At 41.4% G+C, this 17253-nt stretch overlaps 1 protein-coding gene and 1 non-coding gene across 3 annotated transcripts; one reads left to right on the top strand and one right to left on the bottom strand.

Moving 5' to 3' along the window:
- Positions 1-298: 298 nt before the first annotated feature.
- LOC123507579 (protein Skeletor, isoforms B/C-like) lies at positions 299-16669 on the bottom strand. Of its 2 annotated transcripts, XM_045260556.1 has the most exons (17): positions 16516-16669; positions 13041-13108; positions 9133-9281; positions 8624-8732; positions 8320-8458; positions 7561-7660; positions 7172-7346; positions 6612-6717; positions 5900-6036; positions 5491-5626; positions 4792-4901; positions 4189-4268; positions 3519-3622; positions 2604-2747; positions 2141-2248; positions 1564-1674; positions 299-837 (listed from the first exon to the last, which is right to left on the bottom strand). In XM_045260556.1, exons 1-17 carry the CDS (start codon positions 16562-16564, stop codon positions 608-610), a joined length of 2055 nt encoding a protein of 684 aa, XP_045116491.1. In that variant the 5' UTR covers positions 16565-16669; the 3' UTR covers positions 299-607. The 2 variants fall into 2 exon arrangements, with proteins under 2 accessions (XP_045116491.1, XP_045116492.1); XM_045260557.1 differs by lacking the exons at positions 13041-13108; positions 16516-16669 and adding an exon at positions 11505-11672.
- Trnag-ccc lies at positions 9776-9849 on the top strand. Its single transcript has one exon. It is a non-coding gene; the product is annotated as a tRNA-Gly (tRNA).
- Positions 16670-17253: the final 584 nt, after the last annotated feature.

Below are 17253 nucleotides of genomic sequence, written 5' to 3'. Positions count from 1 at the left end.
TCAAGTTTTTCATGTTTTTAACAGGGCTACATACATTTCAAACTCAACACGGAAATCTAACATAACTCTATCATGTATGTTATGAAGTCTGCCATGTACTTTGTAAAAATTGGAAATTTATGCATATTTAAATGCCATCTCTTTTTTTTTTCTTTTCATTTTTTCATTGCTCTCTCTCTCTCTCTCTCTCTCTCTCTAGTTAACAAATTCGTGTAATAAAGAGGACTTGATATTTTTTTTCTTTTAGACTGAAAACAACAATATGATATCCAATATAGCAGGGAATAAAACTCAAGGCAGTCATTCACAAGGACATTGTTCAGTAATCTACTGTACATATAAACAGCCTGCAGCTATATACAGTAAGAAGTCATGGTGTGAGCGAAGAAAAGACAATCTCTTCACAGTAACATTAATTAGTGCGAGTGTAGAGATAAACACTTCTGACATTAAATTAAAAGCTATTCCAATGTCAAGAATAATGCTATCTGGTCATTTATGGTGGTGCACACACACACACACACACACACACACACACACACACATACATATATATATATTGAGTAAGGCACAGTTCATTCAATCCTTAACACATACACCTACACAGCTACACCACCAGCATTGCCAGCCACACCCCAGTCAGCCAGAGCAGCAGTGTGTTGAGTGAGGACCAATGCAGACTGTTCCCACCACTCTCCGCGGCCGCCAGGATCCTCTCAGTGTTAATCTCGTCCAGAATGTGTATCCTCCAGCCCATGTTAGGTCCCGTCCAGCTGTTGTAGTAGACAGTGTCCGGCCATGACTTATTGGGCTTGAATTCTAACACAGCCGCCTTACCTGGGAGGAAAAAGGAAGAGTTGCTTGATCAAATGGCTTGGTGCTGGAAAACTGTAATATCTTTTTTTTATGTAAGAGGGAAAGTCTGGCCAGGGCAACAGAAATTATTAAACCAAAAGACCCACTTAGATGCCAGTCCCCAAGCAGGTCTGAGAGAGTTACCTGAAAGAATGATACTTTTTAAGTGAGTTCATGTCATAAGAAGGTGGAAATAGAGAAGCAGGCAGGGAGTTCCAGAGTTTATCAAATATATAAGACAAGTGGTGATGTGAGCAACCCTGGAGTAGTGTTGAGTGAGGTGGTGGTGAAATGGATTACAGTAAAATGTATATCTCCTGCACTGAGTCGATTATAAGCAAAGGTATAAGACAGAAGGAGCCATGAAGCCAGGAGAGTCACTTTGAAGGAAAGGACTGTGTATAGAGGAATTTCTTGAGTTCTCTCCAGAAACTAAAGATTGTGGAGTTGCTAGTATGAAATCTATGAATACAACACTTTTTCTGCATTACTGTGTACATTTGCAGGCTTCACATTATCAACCCAGCATGACGTGAGCTTTTAGAGGCATTTCACCAGCTACCAGACACCAAACCCTACTATAAGACAGGGGGAGATAAGGACATTGAGCAAAGTAAAGATGACAGCTGCTATGGTGACGCTGATGTATTGTGATGCTGTGTCCCAATAACCCCAATGTTTTCTCTTCCCAGCACCACCACTACGTACCTTCGCCACACTCATGGTGGAGAGCGTTCCTGAAGTGTTCGTAAGTCCTGAATTCCACATCCTTACGCCGGTCCAACTCTTTCGGGTGTTCCCACAGACACAGGCGACCCGCTGAGGGAAAGACACGTGGTATTCATTATTAAGTGTTTTATTTTCTTTGATTAGGTGTGATGTTTTCTTTTTATTTTTTCATTCATATTTGCATTTCTTTTACTACCATCACAATAGATCTTTTTCCCTTTCTTTCCTTCTTTTCTATCACATAATTTCAGCTCTCATAACATACCGTATGCAAAAAAATGTCATCTTTAATCCTTTACCAAACTACTGAAAACTCTAAAAAGACACTTGTTACTATTTAGGTAGGCAATTCATCTATCTTTCTGTATACCAGGCTGGTGATCACACATGGGATAGCCAAGACGAAATATCACACACACACACACACACACACACACACACACACATCACACTCTCAGCTCTATCTTCTGGCAAGGCACAGCTGACCACACACATCCACAGCAAGACCTGATAGCATACACTGACTGATTTAAGAGTGATGGTTGCTCAATATTACCTGCTGTGGCTCTTGAATCGCCCCTCACGGAGTACCCAATGCCAGCAAGCACCCGGATGTCCTTCTTTTCCTCATCTGACATCTGGGAGTATGCCCCACGTGGTTCATCTGAGGGAAGCAAGGGTATCAAAGACTGGGAATACTTAAGTCTCCTCTTCCTCTTCTTTCATTTTCTCCTCTTTTATCTCCTCTTTGAGCTTTTAAAGGAATATGTATTAAGTCCCCTTCTCCTTCTCTTCCTATTATATTACTGTATTATATTCATCTTCCTCCTTTGTCATGCACCCTCATCCTCTATTTAATTTTTCTCCTTCTCTTTTACATTCTTTTTTTTTCTCCTCTTTAACCTTTTCAAGTTTTCAAGGAATGAAGTGGAAGGCTGAGACAACAAACATGGGTACCACAACTGCACTTCTACACTTTCCCTAGATACAGGTGGTTTATGGATAGACAGAAGCTCTACCTGTGATGATGAGGGTGGTAGCTCTTGGGGTCATAGGGTTGGAGCCACCCTGCACCTTGATGCGGTAGGTGGCATCCCTCTTGATGTAAATGTCCGGGGAGAGGTAACCATTGATGTACCAGGACAGGCCGGTCTCTGAATGCTCTGTGGGATTGAGATGATGTGTCAAATGGATTTATTAATGCCCAAAGAAGCTAAGTAACAGCTAATAGTGGGATATCTATACTTAATTATCTCACTTTCTGTCATTCTTTTCAATAACTCATAATACAAATGATATACTGTACTGGTAAACTAGCTTTGTTGATATTCTGTGAGGTCAAGAAAATGAGGATGGTAATAGCAAGACAAGAGTGATAGTGACTGATGATGATGGTAGCAAAATAATGATGATTGTGAGAGCTGCAGTAAATTCAACACTCAGGGCACTGCAGAAAATACTGCCTGCATGCAGACAAAAGAAAAGGAGGACGAATTACTTGCATCTTTTCTATACAGTAAATACTGTAGCAAAGAAAAGAACAAAAACCTTAAGAAAATATCAATGATTATGTAAAGCTGAATTAGGCAAAGTTAGATTAAAGGAAAAGATTTATATAGTGAATGGATCAGATTAGGTAAGGTTAGATATACCAGGGGCAAGTTTATCTATCCTACATTAGACTACAGGGAAAAATTCATGTAGCATTGATTAGGTTAGGTTAGGTAAGGTGAGGTTATGAGGAGAGCTTTGTCAAACAGTGAACAGATTAGAGTAGAGTTACATAATAGGGAGAGATTTATGTAGCAGTAAGAGTTAAATTAGCTATGGTTAATATATGGAAAAGAATTGTCTAGCAGTGATTGGTTAGCTAATATTAGGTTATGGCAAAAGCTTTGTCTAACAGAGAATGTGTAATGTCACAGATTCCTTACGTCTGGTGATGGCCTCATAGCCCCGTGGCCCCCCATCAGGCCCCAGTGAGGCAGTGAACTCCCTAGCTGCAGGGTTGGCAAGGTGAACTGGCTTCCAACGCTCTCTGACAAGGAACAAATCAGTAGTCAGCACTTCTTCATGTAGCGCAAGTCACAATGTCCCACCTGTCTTATTTCATAGGCTTACTTATCATTACTCATAGTTTGTTAGCTTGTTTGAAAGAGTGAATATTGTTTATTGGTGGAAATCAATATTCCATCTTATTGTTATGGATTTTTGGTGGAAGAAGGAATTTTTTTTGCCTATATGAGGTTGCTGTGGTCAATAAACTAACTAATTAACTAAATAACTAACAAACCATCTATTTATCTATCTATATATCTATCTATCAGCATTGTTCTGTCTCTACTAACTGTCACTCATTATTTTTATTAATGAGGTATGTAATGGTTAATTTTCGTAACTATCATCACCAAAATCCCGTAAAGAGGTACAAACCAGATCATTTTTATAACTATCATTATTTTTCTATTTTTCCTGATGGAGTACAGAGCAGTTAATCTATATAACTGACTACCAATCACCAGTTTTCAGACAGGACACAAAGCATTACATCATCATAACTACCTAGGTGTGTGTCGATCCGCTAGTCAGTTTACATCAACTTACGGTATAGATTTCTCACTCCTGGTGAATGCGAAGCACTTCCTCTCTGTGGCCTTCCTGGTGAACTCAATAGGCTGCTTGTACTGTTTGGGAAGAGACACTAACATTAAAGTACACATATGGATTCAAATTATAGATAGAGAAAAGTTTAAACAATACTTACTTGAGTCTCTTACATAACTATCCCAGCATCACTTCACTTGCAAGATTTCTTTTTGAGCAATTCTCTTAAGATAAATTGGGTTACGTCAAACTATGTCAGGTTAGGTTAGGATAGGTTACGTCAGTTCAGAAGAGCATGTCGATCAGAACCATCAGCAACATTGTTATTTGTCCAGTGTCCTTACTTTTCCTTGTAAGGTCAGCTTAGGTCATGCCAAATTAGGTTAAACTAGAGGAATTCATCACAATCATCAACATTGTCATTTTGTTCAAAGGAGAGACTCTTTATGGTGACAATTTTTCTGAGGAATCGATTATGAATGAAATATATATCACTGGAGTTAAACAGGAGTACGGCTCTCACATGTAAGCAAGACACATCACTAGAGTTAGACAGCAGTAGGAGAGCCCTCACAGATAAGACAGACCTGCACTGCCTCTCACCTTGGACCAGGCGTAGTGCATGGTTGGGTTACGGTTGATGTCCAGATGTCCCAGAGCCCAGATGATCATAGCCTCACCACTGTCCGGATATGGGATGTCCCCTGCATCAGCTGTGGGCATGGGTGCATATCTTATGGTCCACACAATAAGAGGTACAGTGGTCATATCATTTCTCTTTTTTGTGAGTGTTGGTAAAGGAAAACAGGGGTGAGAGTGTGAATGCTTTATGTGTATTTATCTGGGCCTGGTATACAGATAGATAATTTTTTTTTCCATCCCTTCATTTGTTATATAAATGAAAGACTGACTAAGAGATATAAAACACAGTAGGATTAATTCTGAGTGGCTCTGGGGTATAGTCGTTAATGTGCGCTCTCCGTAAGATATCACAGGTTCTAATCCCAAAAGTTGATATATAAGTACCTTTTATCATACTAGAGTGAAAAGCAAGGCTAGCTATTGTTCTCCTATGTGGGTGTTGTTTTGAGTGTGGACAAGAGTGAATACATGAGTGAATACATGAGTAAGTAATAGAGCAGAGGGTGTGAAGTGATGGTCCAAAACACATTAATTAGCACCAAGAACCCTCATCACCTCTGTTATCACCTGCAATATCCAACAGAGGAGCTTCAGATACAAAGAAATCAGTGTCTTCATCTCACTTCTGGAGAGTGTGAGGCAGACTGGAGGAACACTTACGGGTGGTGAGTCTGCGTCTGAAGGTGAAAATATTGATTCCGTCCTCTCTCTTGTGGCTGAACTCCTGGTAGTCCTGTGCTCCTCCCACCAAGTCATCGTAGCAAACTCCCTTGTGTTGCCCCAGCAGGTGTGTACACTGGTGGAATGCAGGGTGGAGTGAATGATTGACAGGAAAGGGAGGAGAAGGAACAGTGGAAGATGAGACAGTGAGAGAAGAGAACAAATAAGGTAATAAACAGGGAGAGGAAAGAAGAGGAGTGGAAGATGAGAGAGAAAGAGATAATAGGCAGAGAAGGTGACCAGGCAGAAGTTTAAGTTACATTAGGAAGATGTTTCTAAGTTGGTAAAGATGTAGCAAATAGGATAATACAACCACGCTTCTTATATGAATGAATAAACACACACTCACAGGCATGTATGAGGTGAGGTTGTAATCTTTGAAGGAGCCAAGGTAGCCATCCATGTGTACCACCACTGCATCGCCGCCCACCATCAGCGGCTCTGAGGGTGACCCACTCATGCCAAATGCCATGTAGTCGTCCTCACCTGCAAAGAAAACAACTCTTCAATAACAGAGGAGTTATAAACACCACTCTAGACATTCTTTTTTATGTAAGAGAGCAAATCTATACAAGGGCAACAAAATGATTAAACAAAAAGGCTCACTTAGATCTGAGAGTTAGCCAAAAGAATGCATATATGACTTGAAGCTTCAATCTTAAATGAGTTCAGTTCTGAGGAAGATGGAAATACAGAAGCACAGAGGGATGGATGCAACATGAAGGCAACAATTATCCCAGGGAAATTAAGAATAGTACTGTTATCTAAGGTTCTCCCACTCAGCAGACCTGTGATGCTAACAGTGCCTTTATTTTGGTGGGTCTAGGATCAACAGAAAAGAAGCTTTAACAGAACTGCCTCTAATTAATTGGAGAAAAAAAAAAAAATTGTAGGTAAGATTGTTGATTGCAGGATGTGAATGGAAAGGAAGAAGTTTACTTGATAATCTGACCTTAAGACTATTTCCAGCATGACTACCAGTGCAGCAACTCAACGTAACCTAACCTAATCTAATCTAATTTACCTCAATCTATTACAACCAAGCCCCACCAGCCACTCACCCACTTGTCCTGCCAGCTCCATGGTGATCTGGTCTCCAAACACCTCCCATGACACCTGCAGGTCCTTGTGTAGCTGCTCACAGTTTGGCATAGAGTTACTGTGAGGCTGAGGAAGGAGAGGACAAAGGAGAGGTAAGAAAGCATAAGACCTTTATGATTATGGATGTGCTATGAAATGCAGAAAGTAAGGGATAATAAAATATAAGGACTTTTCTATCTACATACTACCAATGCACCAGGCTAGCAAACTCACATATGGTAGCCTAAACAAAGCACCACTCATCCACACATCACTCTCTCTGTTAGCTCTATTTGTCCATTTTAATTCTCTATTCTGTAGCAGAGAATAAAAAAACTACACCTGTATTCTATATAAGGCTAGGAATGCCCCATTTTACCTAAACAAAATGTAATAAATGATCATATATCACACAGATTTCGTGGGAGTTTGGTCTTAAGCTCCCATTGAATCTATATATGATCATTTCACATTATGTTCAAATGTTTATATTATCCACAAAAAATACACAGAAAGACAAACAAAGGGGACTTCAACTCACAATAATCTTTACAAGTGAGGGTGGCACATTAAGTTCTTCAGGGATGATGATGGAGCCCAGTGTTCTGTCGTTGGCAATGTCATAAATGGCCAGCCAGTCCACTGTGAACACTGTCAGGTCACCAGGCAGCTCCAGAATGATGGTCTTCTTGTCGTATTTCCCCAGAGGAGTCAGGCTGAGGAGAGACAAGTGTGTTTCATGGTGCCAGTCAACATCAATATGTGGTCCTTGTCCTTAGCCTATCCTCTATTAAGTAGCAAAATGTTGAATCAGTCAGTCTTAAATTAAAATTAAATGTGTGAAGAAACAGATTGCAAAAACTGAATCAGCGAGGAGGAAAGACAGCATGGAGATGAAGAAAAGAAGTACAGATGAGATAGGCAACTTACTAGCCATGCTCATCAGGAATCTTGGTGCCCTTGGAGTGAGGCTGAGGTCCAACTCCCACCCAGAAGTAAACCTCTCCTCCCTTGCCATCATAGCTTAAATCTGCAGTGATGTTTGAAAATATAGTATCTATGATGAATGCACAAAAATATTAGTGTTTTTAATGTTAACAAAGTATATCTTCACTTTGACTTGCTAGAATTACAGTCATCCAGTATGTTTCTCAATTGTACTTTGATAAAATCTTAAACATAAGTAATACCCAGAGGAGCATCAGAGTTAATGGTGGGTAGGAGACTGAAAATGACTGTGTGTGAAGGATGACAAGACAGAGATGAACATTAAGTAAAATATTATCTACTTTTGAATCTGTTAATTACATAAGCTGCCCAACTCTATACTGAAAAATAATGTTGGTACAGTGGGCCTTGCTGTGGAAGTATAAGACACAAGACTGTTCCTTTCCACCAGGAGCTAATGAGACTGTGTGAATGATGCATGTATGACATATAATTGCCAGCTTTGTATATTGATAGAGATGTGTAAATTAAATAATGAAGTTAATGATGCTAGATGACGGTAATGATGACTATGTTACAGCAGTCAATCTTTAGGTTACACTATCAACTGACCACTATCACCACACCACAGCACCCTTAATAACAATGAGAACAATGACAATAGATGATAGTGATGATGAATAAGTTAAAGTCAGTCTATGCATGGGCACCACAATGAACACCACCACCACACAAACATACCTTCAATAATGATGGTCTTCGACTCAGAGATGATCACTCCCCCAGACTTCACCTCCCGAGTCCTGGAGGAGAGCTTGTTCAGGACGACCCTCTGGGGCGGCTCAAACCCTTCGGGGATGTAAATGTCTCCAAAAGGTTCCTGCAAAGAAAAGATTTGTTTTATTTACTTATTATTATTTCTATTGTTTTCATTTACTTATTTAACTTATTACTTTGTGGTGTATTTTATTCTGACTTGTTTTCTTCAAATGCTCTCTCTTATTCTTTCTCCATAACATTTAAGAGTAATGGCAGAGGGTCATACCAGTCTACTAAGGTCGTATATGGCCAGCCACTTGATCTCCGTGATGGTCTTGTAGTCTGGCAGGGTGAGGGTGATGTCCTTGTTGAGATAGCGGTCCAAAACATTGGTCCTGAAAGGCAAAAACCACATCACTACATCACACAATGGTTATCTTACACCCAAGTTTATTGGAAGAAGGGTGAAGAGACAAGGTGATGAAATAAGAGTTGTAGCCTTAACAAGGAGGTACTGGCTTTAATATTGATAGTATTGCAGACTTACACCTGTGGACATGATTCACAAGTTAGTTTTCCAATTAATGCAGTGATATGTTCCCCTTCCCAATTACATACTAGAAGATGAGTTACCTACTTTATCCATACATCTAGCTTATATAGCAGAAATTGCACAGGAAACTCAATTAGAGACAACTGCTGAGAAAATATACAGCTTAACAATACCCACACAACAAAGCAGAGTAAGAAAGTAAGAAGAGAGACAATCCACTTAGGTAACTGCCTTGTACTGACCTGCCAAGCTCATTAGGCACAATATATCCTTGAGGGCCGGGACGAGGGCGAGACCCAGCCCAGAAGAACGTGTCTCCACCATTCCCATCGTACATGAAGTTCTTGATGAGCAATGTCCTCTCATTCACTGCGTACACCTCACCGCCCACCTGCCGGCAACACAGGAACTTAACCCTTTGACTATTAACTCACACACCTCTTCCCTGCCAATCACTATAAGGTATCTTTACTTCTACATCCACCTCCATTCTTCAACCACTTCAGTACCAGGACTTGTTTTAATATTCATTTTGTTTGCTATTTGGTGATTTTATACAACTTCAGATACTTATGTTGGAGTTAAAATTATTACGAATAAACACACACACACACACACACACACACACACACACACACACACACATCACTATCAGTACGGATAAACACACACACACACACACACACACACACACACACACACACACACACACACACACACACTGCATCACCATCGGTACACACACACACACACACACACACACACACACACACACACACACACACTGCATCACCATCGGTACAAACACACACACACACACACACACTGCATCACCATCGGTACAAACACACACACACACACAAGCACACACACACACACACACACGGCCCGGTAGCTCAGTGGTTAGAGCGCTGGCTTCCCAAGCCAGAGGACCGGGGTTCGATCCCCCAGCCGGGTGGAGATATTTGGGTGTGTCTCCTTTCACGTGTAGCCCCTGTTCACCTAGCAGTGAGTAGGTACGGGATGTAAATCGAGGAGTTGTGACCTTGTTGTCCCGGTGTGTGGTGTGTGCCTGGTCTCAGGCCTATCCGAAGATCGGAAATAATGAGCTCTGAGCTCGTTCCGTAGGGTAACGTCTGGCTATCTCGTCAGAGACTGCAGCAGATCAAACAGTGAAACACAAACACTGTATCGTCATCGGTACACACACACACACACACTGCATCGCCATCGGTATACACACACACACACACACACACTGCATCGCCATCGGTACACACACACACTGCATCGCCATCGGTACACACACACACACACTGCATCGCCATCGGTACACACACACACACACACACACACACTGCATCGCCATCGGTACACACACACACACACACACACACACACACTGCATCGCCATCGGTACACACACACACACACACACACACACACACGTACAGTCACCGACCCGCCCACCCACCCTCATACCCTGGGTGCCGGTCTCTTTCCAGTCGGGAGGTGGGCTCCCCGCCTCCTCTCCTCCCTGATGACGTCACATATATACGTTACTAAATCATTTTGAAAATGAGATTTCCCAAAAAGACAGCTGGACGTGATTGCTTTGAAAATTTTGACTTTTTACCAATCAAAACTAACTCCTAAAATATAGAAATATTGCCGAGATGAGAAGTAACAAAAATATTTCAAAAAACATATTAAATAAAGTGTTAGAACTTTGACATACTTAAAAACAATTTTAAACCCCACCAATTTCAATCACCAGAATCGCTAAGGCTTTTTAAGAATCATAACCACTATTTCAGTCTATTAAAACCTGACAACACGCCGAATTAGAAAAATAAATATTTAAAAATGACCTTTTTAACAATATTAACAGGGCTACAGATAAGTCTTAAAGTCAATATATTCAAGTTTTCAGAAGCCTGATACACTTTTTCCATCATAAACTATTGTTTGAAAACACAAACACTTAGCTAAAACCTCAAACAAAAAATCATTGGGAACGGGGATAAAGATTTTGACGTATTTTCACCCTCTCATTTAAATCATAAACATCCTCTAAATCACAGTATTTCATTCCACTGAAGCATGGAAGACACGTAAAACACAATAAACTATCATTAGAAACCCTTATAAGGTACTTGTGATTCGAAATGAATGAACTGAGACAAATATAAATAATATTCAAAGTCGACAAGCTGGGACCAGCAGAACATTTGGGCGGGAGCCGGTGATGACGTCACAACATAGGCTCGTGACGTCACGTCCAGGCCCGCCAGCTGCTGCTTCCCCTCACTGGGCCTCCATAACAAATAAATCAATCAATGAGTATATATTTCAGCAACGGATAAGCAAGATTAGGCCTATGGTTCCACTTTGTGATCTGTTTGGCCTATAATGAATAAGATATGAGGCAAATAATGGCTGAGAGGCAGCGGGTCTGGGGATTGGTTTATTGACGTAATGTATACTTGGATTATTGTGGTTTTTAAGTATCTACAGGTGTTAGCTCCCTGATAAGTTGTCCTGGAGGTTACCAACGTTAGGTTATGACATGGCAGCACCGTGAAATAATGAGTTACACCAATATATTACTTACTTTAGCCAGAGACTGGTGGCGCCTGGGTCACCAGCAGGCACACAACATACTGCTGTAGGTTTTGTGTTCTCAACGTTGTATAAATAGTTAATCTCTGATTACTGAGAGGCTACAGACGCACTGTTCTCTTTGTTATTATCAGTATCTTAGTCTTCACCTCTCACTGTTCTTCACCGCCGGCGCCTTGTCCTGCCAGGCGCAGGCTGCCAGCGCAGTGCGGCCACTGCAGGACACAGCTCACTGTTTACTGGCCGCCCGGGCAGTGCTGCCAGGTTGAGTTGCGAACTTTGTCCTACTTACACCCTTAACATTACCCTGTTTGTTTTAAAATTATCCTGTTTGTTAAAATCTATTCATTAATCAAAGATCATCTATATGTATGTATATGTAAGAAATATTACCATAATATGTATGGTGATGAAATAATTAGTATTACCATGAAATGAAATAATGTTACCCTGATAGTGCTCAAATTACCCTAAAACAAGGTAATTACCCTGCACCTGGCAGCACTGGGACGCTGGCGGAGATGGACCAGTGACAACTTATTTGTACGAGACGCATTAGCAACAATATTAGTTCAACACGATTACAGTAATGTCTTTACATAGTATATACATATATGATACACCGACAAGAAGATACATACGCATCTGAATATGTATGTATGTCGGATCCTTACTTAATGAAGCAAACAAAAGTGACATCTGTCATCTTTTCTTCATGGCAGTTGTCATTGGCTACAAATGCCTCTGACGTAGCTCGGCTGGCCGGCCTGCCTGCGAGGTTGCGTACATGCCCGTCGCCTGCCACCCAAAGTTCAAACCCACCCTCCCGTCCGTCTCTCTTCTCCTCATCCCGTACTTTTCATACCTTCTTCACCCGCCTTCTCCCCACCTCTCTAGAGGGATGTGGAGAGGCTGGTGGAGATATGAGAAACATGAAGTGGGGGAGAGGAGAAGAAGTCCGAAGAAGGACGGACGGGAAGGTGGGTGTGGATGACAGGCAGGCAGGCGGGTCAGCCGGGCTACGTGAGTCTGGCACGGCAGCGGAACGTACTTAATAATACTGTACCAGGGTTAGTAAAACATCTTATAGATCTTGATACTGTACACTGTAGCCTACAGTACTACGTCCCGCTGCCGTGCCTCCGGGACCAATGAACGCTGGGACACTTCACATTACAAAGCCACAAAACTAACCACATCTCAAAGCCAGATTTATTGTAGTAGTACAGCTGATAGCTCTCTCTCTCTCTCTCTCTCTCTCTCTCTCTCTCTCTCTCTCTCTCTCTCTCTCTCTCTCTCTCTCCTGATTTATTGAATCTCTTTACAAAACCTGATAATTGATAACTCCTCAGAAGATCAGACAAGATCACATAAACCAAAAAATCTGTATGGAGGTGAAAATATCAATGGACTTTTTTTTTATGTAAGAGGGGAAAACTGGCTAAGGGCAACATAGGCCCCCTTTGTTGTCAGTGTGTGTGTGTGTGTGTGTGTGTGTGTGTGTGTGTGTGTGTGTGTGTGTGTATACCTGGTGATGGTAGCTGTTGAGTTCTCCAAGCTTCTTCCCCACATAGCCATCCGACGCCCAACACACACCTGAAAGTAAGAAAAAATGTTTATTCCTTGCAAGAACTGTTCAAATTCTCCCAGACCAGCAGACATCATGGCGGAAACCTAGATTACACCATCCCCACCACCACCACCTCCACAACAAAAATAACAATAACAACTATTACTACTACTACTACTGTCGGTACTTTTACTACTACTACTACTACTACTACTACTACTACTACTACTACTACTACCACTACTACTACTACTACAACTACTGCTGCTGCTGCTACTGCCACTGCTACTATTATTCGGATGACAACAACAATATTGATAATAATGATAATGATAATAATAATAATAATAATAATAATAATAATAATAATAATAATAATAATAATATCATAAAACAACTATCACACCACATTTACCACCATTTCCACCACCACCACCACATACTCCGATATTCGTCACCACCACCACAACCACCATCACCACATGCCGCCACACACCCTTCCTTCCTGACAGCCTCGGTCGCCTCCACGCTCAGGACATAGAGGCGAGAGACCAGTGATCTATATCTGGACTTCCACCCCTGCCGCACCCTCGTGGCTTGGCTCCCTCTTCCCTCAGCTAGCCACACCAAGGCGACCAACTTTTCACTTTGAACTGTGTAACATCAACCCCCAGGAAGTGAGTGAATGTCAGACACACAGGATGACGCTTTCCTGTGGCTGACGGAGGCTTGAGAGATGCTGATGATTGGCGGGAATAGAAAGTAAGCTAAAAAGTCGCGTTATAGTGTAAGCTGCACCTGATCCAGTTAAGGAGGCTGGGAAGAATGCCAAGGCCGTTTTTTTCATCTTGTAGCTGAACCAGACATGATGTGTCTTACGCCATCATGGAGAAATTGGCACCGAAGAAGGAGGGAAATGTATTAAAAAACCAATGCTAGAAAATAAATGCTGGCTAACTGAAGGAGTGAAGGAAGAGGGAAAAGAGGAGAGCACGGGTGAAGGAGAATATATCACATGAATATAATAAAAAAAAAAAAGACCCAAACGAGTAAGCAGTAAGGCCTATAAATGTACCTATCCTATTAATCTCTTCAGTACCAGGACGCGTTTTCATATTCATTCTGGTTACCATTTGGCGATTTTACACAGCTGCAGAAACTTATGTGGGGATTATAATAGCAAAACCTCTGGCCATTAATCTTATGACCACCACAGACCCTTCCTAATGCAAATAAAATCGTCTACTCATATCCCAAAATCGGTAAAAATGCGTCTCAGTATTGAAGGGATAAATCTAGATAAGAACAAATGGAGAGCCAGATAGCCAGAAGACCTACACGTGGAAATTATCGAGACCTAGCTAACCAAGAAACAAGATGGAGAAACACATGAACGAAATAGGAAGAATATGCAAAAAACAAAACAAAAAAACAAATAAATAGATAAAAGAATAAAATGAAAGAAGAAAATATAAGTAAATGACGGAGAACGAACACAAAGAGAAGGTACTAAGATTAAAAATAGCTAGAAATACGAGAAATATGCACGTAAGAAGCCAAGATTAATAGGACAGCAGTTATAAGAAGCTATGAAAGCCCACACGTGTAAGATATACAAACCAGTGCCAATTTTGTCCCTATCCATATATTTTTTTTATTTTTTATACCATGTGGGCTTTTCACGGGAATTTATGGGCTAAAGGGGATATTTATTAAGGGTATATCCTATTTCAAAGCCCACCCGCTAGGAAACCGTTGCTCCGAGTGAGGAAGCCCAACCTACACTCAGACCGTAGATAGGATTCGAACCCGTGCGCTTGGAGACCCCTCGGACCCCAAAGCACGCACGGATCCACTGTACCACGGCGGCGGCCCCCTAAATTTGTCCAGCCTTCCAGTAATATATGTGCTGGTGACATTTCCTTTGCATATAAATCAAAACACTAGTACATGAAATAACGAAAAGAGCAATTCATGTGTCTATAATGCTCGTGGTAATTCAAATCTCGTATGATAATGTGACTGTCCATGATATAAAGGTATAACTTCATGAACAGAGTGAGTATAATTAATAAAAGATAATGAAAAGCGATTATAATTATATCAGCAAGAGAGAGAGAGAGAGAGAGAGAGAGAGAGAGAGAGAGAGAGAGAGAGAGAGAGAGAGAGAGAGAGAGAGAGAGAGAGAGAGAGAGAGAGAGGGGGAGAGCGAGCATTGCGAAACAGAGAGAATACCAGTAAATGTCAAACGAACGGCAAATGTACAGACTTGTTCAGTAATCCATCGTTTGTATTGCATTGTTTCCACGCAACATAACTGTACGTGTTCGCCTACCTCCATTACAAGAGCCCTTTCAACTTGTTCCATTGCTCTCAACGTGTTAATTAATGCCATGCTGTGCCTTTGCTCTTGGGTAAAGTTACTGCCAGAAATAAATGTCACGAGGAAATGACCTTGCTTTCTTGCTTTCTTGAGAGAGAGAGAGAGAGAGAGAGAGAGAGAGAGAGAGAGAGAGAGAGAGAGAGAGAGAGAGAGAGAGAGAGCATGCGATGAGGTAAGATAAACAAGAAATAACGGAAAGAGAGAGAGAGACAGAGAGAGAGAGAGAGAGAGAGAGAGAGAGAGAGAGAGAGAGAGAGAGAGAGAGAGAGAGAGAGAGAGAGAGAGAGAGAGAGAGACTAATAACCACATTAATTAAATAAAAAAAAAGATATTCTACTCCATACACTTATTGACACACTAACACACATAGAAACTAACACTTATGGTCCCGCCACAACTAACACTTACAGACTAACCCACTAATACAGAAAATGACTCTGGGAAGAAAGCTAATTTTCATTCAAACAACATATGCTTGCGAGTGAGAGAGAGAGAGTGAGAGTAAGAGAGTGAGAGCCAAGATTTTCCTCTGGTATAATTTCTCATTCGTTCACCCTTCCCTCTCTTTCCCTTTGTCTGAGAGAGAGAGAGAGAGAGAGAGAGAGAGAGAGAGAGAGAGAGAGAGAGAGAGAGACCTTTCTGGTATATTCAAAACACTACCTTTCACTCAATACACAATAGCAAACATGCATGCTAACACAATGACACACTCCAGGTACCGTCACACACACACTCCAGTATCGTCAGACAGGCCTCCTTGTTCAGCCTATAGAGAGCACACTTGGACAGCCAAATGTCTTAAGCCAAGGCCAACTAAGCAACATCCGGAAATGACTAATTGTTAAAACGGTCACTTAAATGTATTATTTTCACTTATTTCTCGGGTCCTCAGCCTTGTTGTGGACTCGAATGCTTGATAGAGAGATTGATGCACTCGTCAGGCTTGGCTTAAGGATTTGTATACCAGGGAAATTGAACGAAATAGAAAGTGATCCTTGCGAGACGTCTGGAGTTACAAATCCTTCACTTAACTAAGGTTGATATCCTTACCGAAGCAAAGGGCGACCACGTACAGCCACACACATCTCATAAATTCCATCTTGGCGCTACGATAAGGCACTAGACATAGTTTATAAGAATGATAGGCGGACGAAGGAACACAACACCTCTCCACAGCCAGCCCAAAAGGCACTGAGGCTGGAACGGTAAGACAGGTGGCGGACTGAGAAAGTGGGGGTGGGGGCCTGGCAGGGTCTCAGGGCTCGGGGGACCTAGAGGTTATAGTAAGAGAAACTGGAAGGAACACTGGACTAACTTAAGAATATTTGTGATTGGGAAAATACAGGATTGAGGTGTTAATGTTGCCTTGAGATGTGTTACTGTGAATGACTGAGGAACTGAAACAAACACACATTGATACTTCCAGAAATAGAATATGCAGCGGTAATTTGGTCGTCACGTGGATAAAGCACATAAGAAAGTTGGAAGGTGGATAAAGAGCAGCGAATAAGATGATACCAGCATTGCAAGACCCGCCACACGAGGAGAGGATGCAACTTACAACCATGAAAAGGAGAGAGAGAGAGAGAGAGAGAGAGAGAGAGAGAGAGAGAGAGAGAGAGAGAGAGAGAGAGAGAGAGGTGACTTGATTGCACGTTATAGGTTATTAAGTGGAATGGAAAAAAAGTAGATAGGGAAGATCTATTTGAAATGAGTGGAAGAGAAACAAGAGGACATGGAAGAAAAAAAACTAAAAACTGTTACTTGCAGAAGGGACGAAAAGAAGGT

This window comes from Portunus trituberculatus, chromosome 22, assembly GCF_017591435.1.
Source record: "Portunus trituberculatus isolate SZX2019 chromosome 22, ASM1759143v1, whole genome shotgun sequence".
NCBI classification, from domain to species: Eukaryota; Metazoa; Arthropoda; class Malacostraca; order Decapoda; family Portunidae; genus Portunus; species Portunus trituberculatus.
This window is presented reverse-complemented; position numbering and strand designations above follow the sequence as displayed.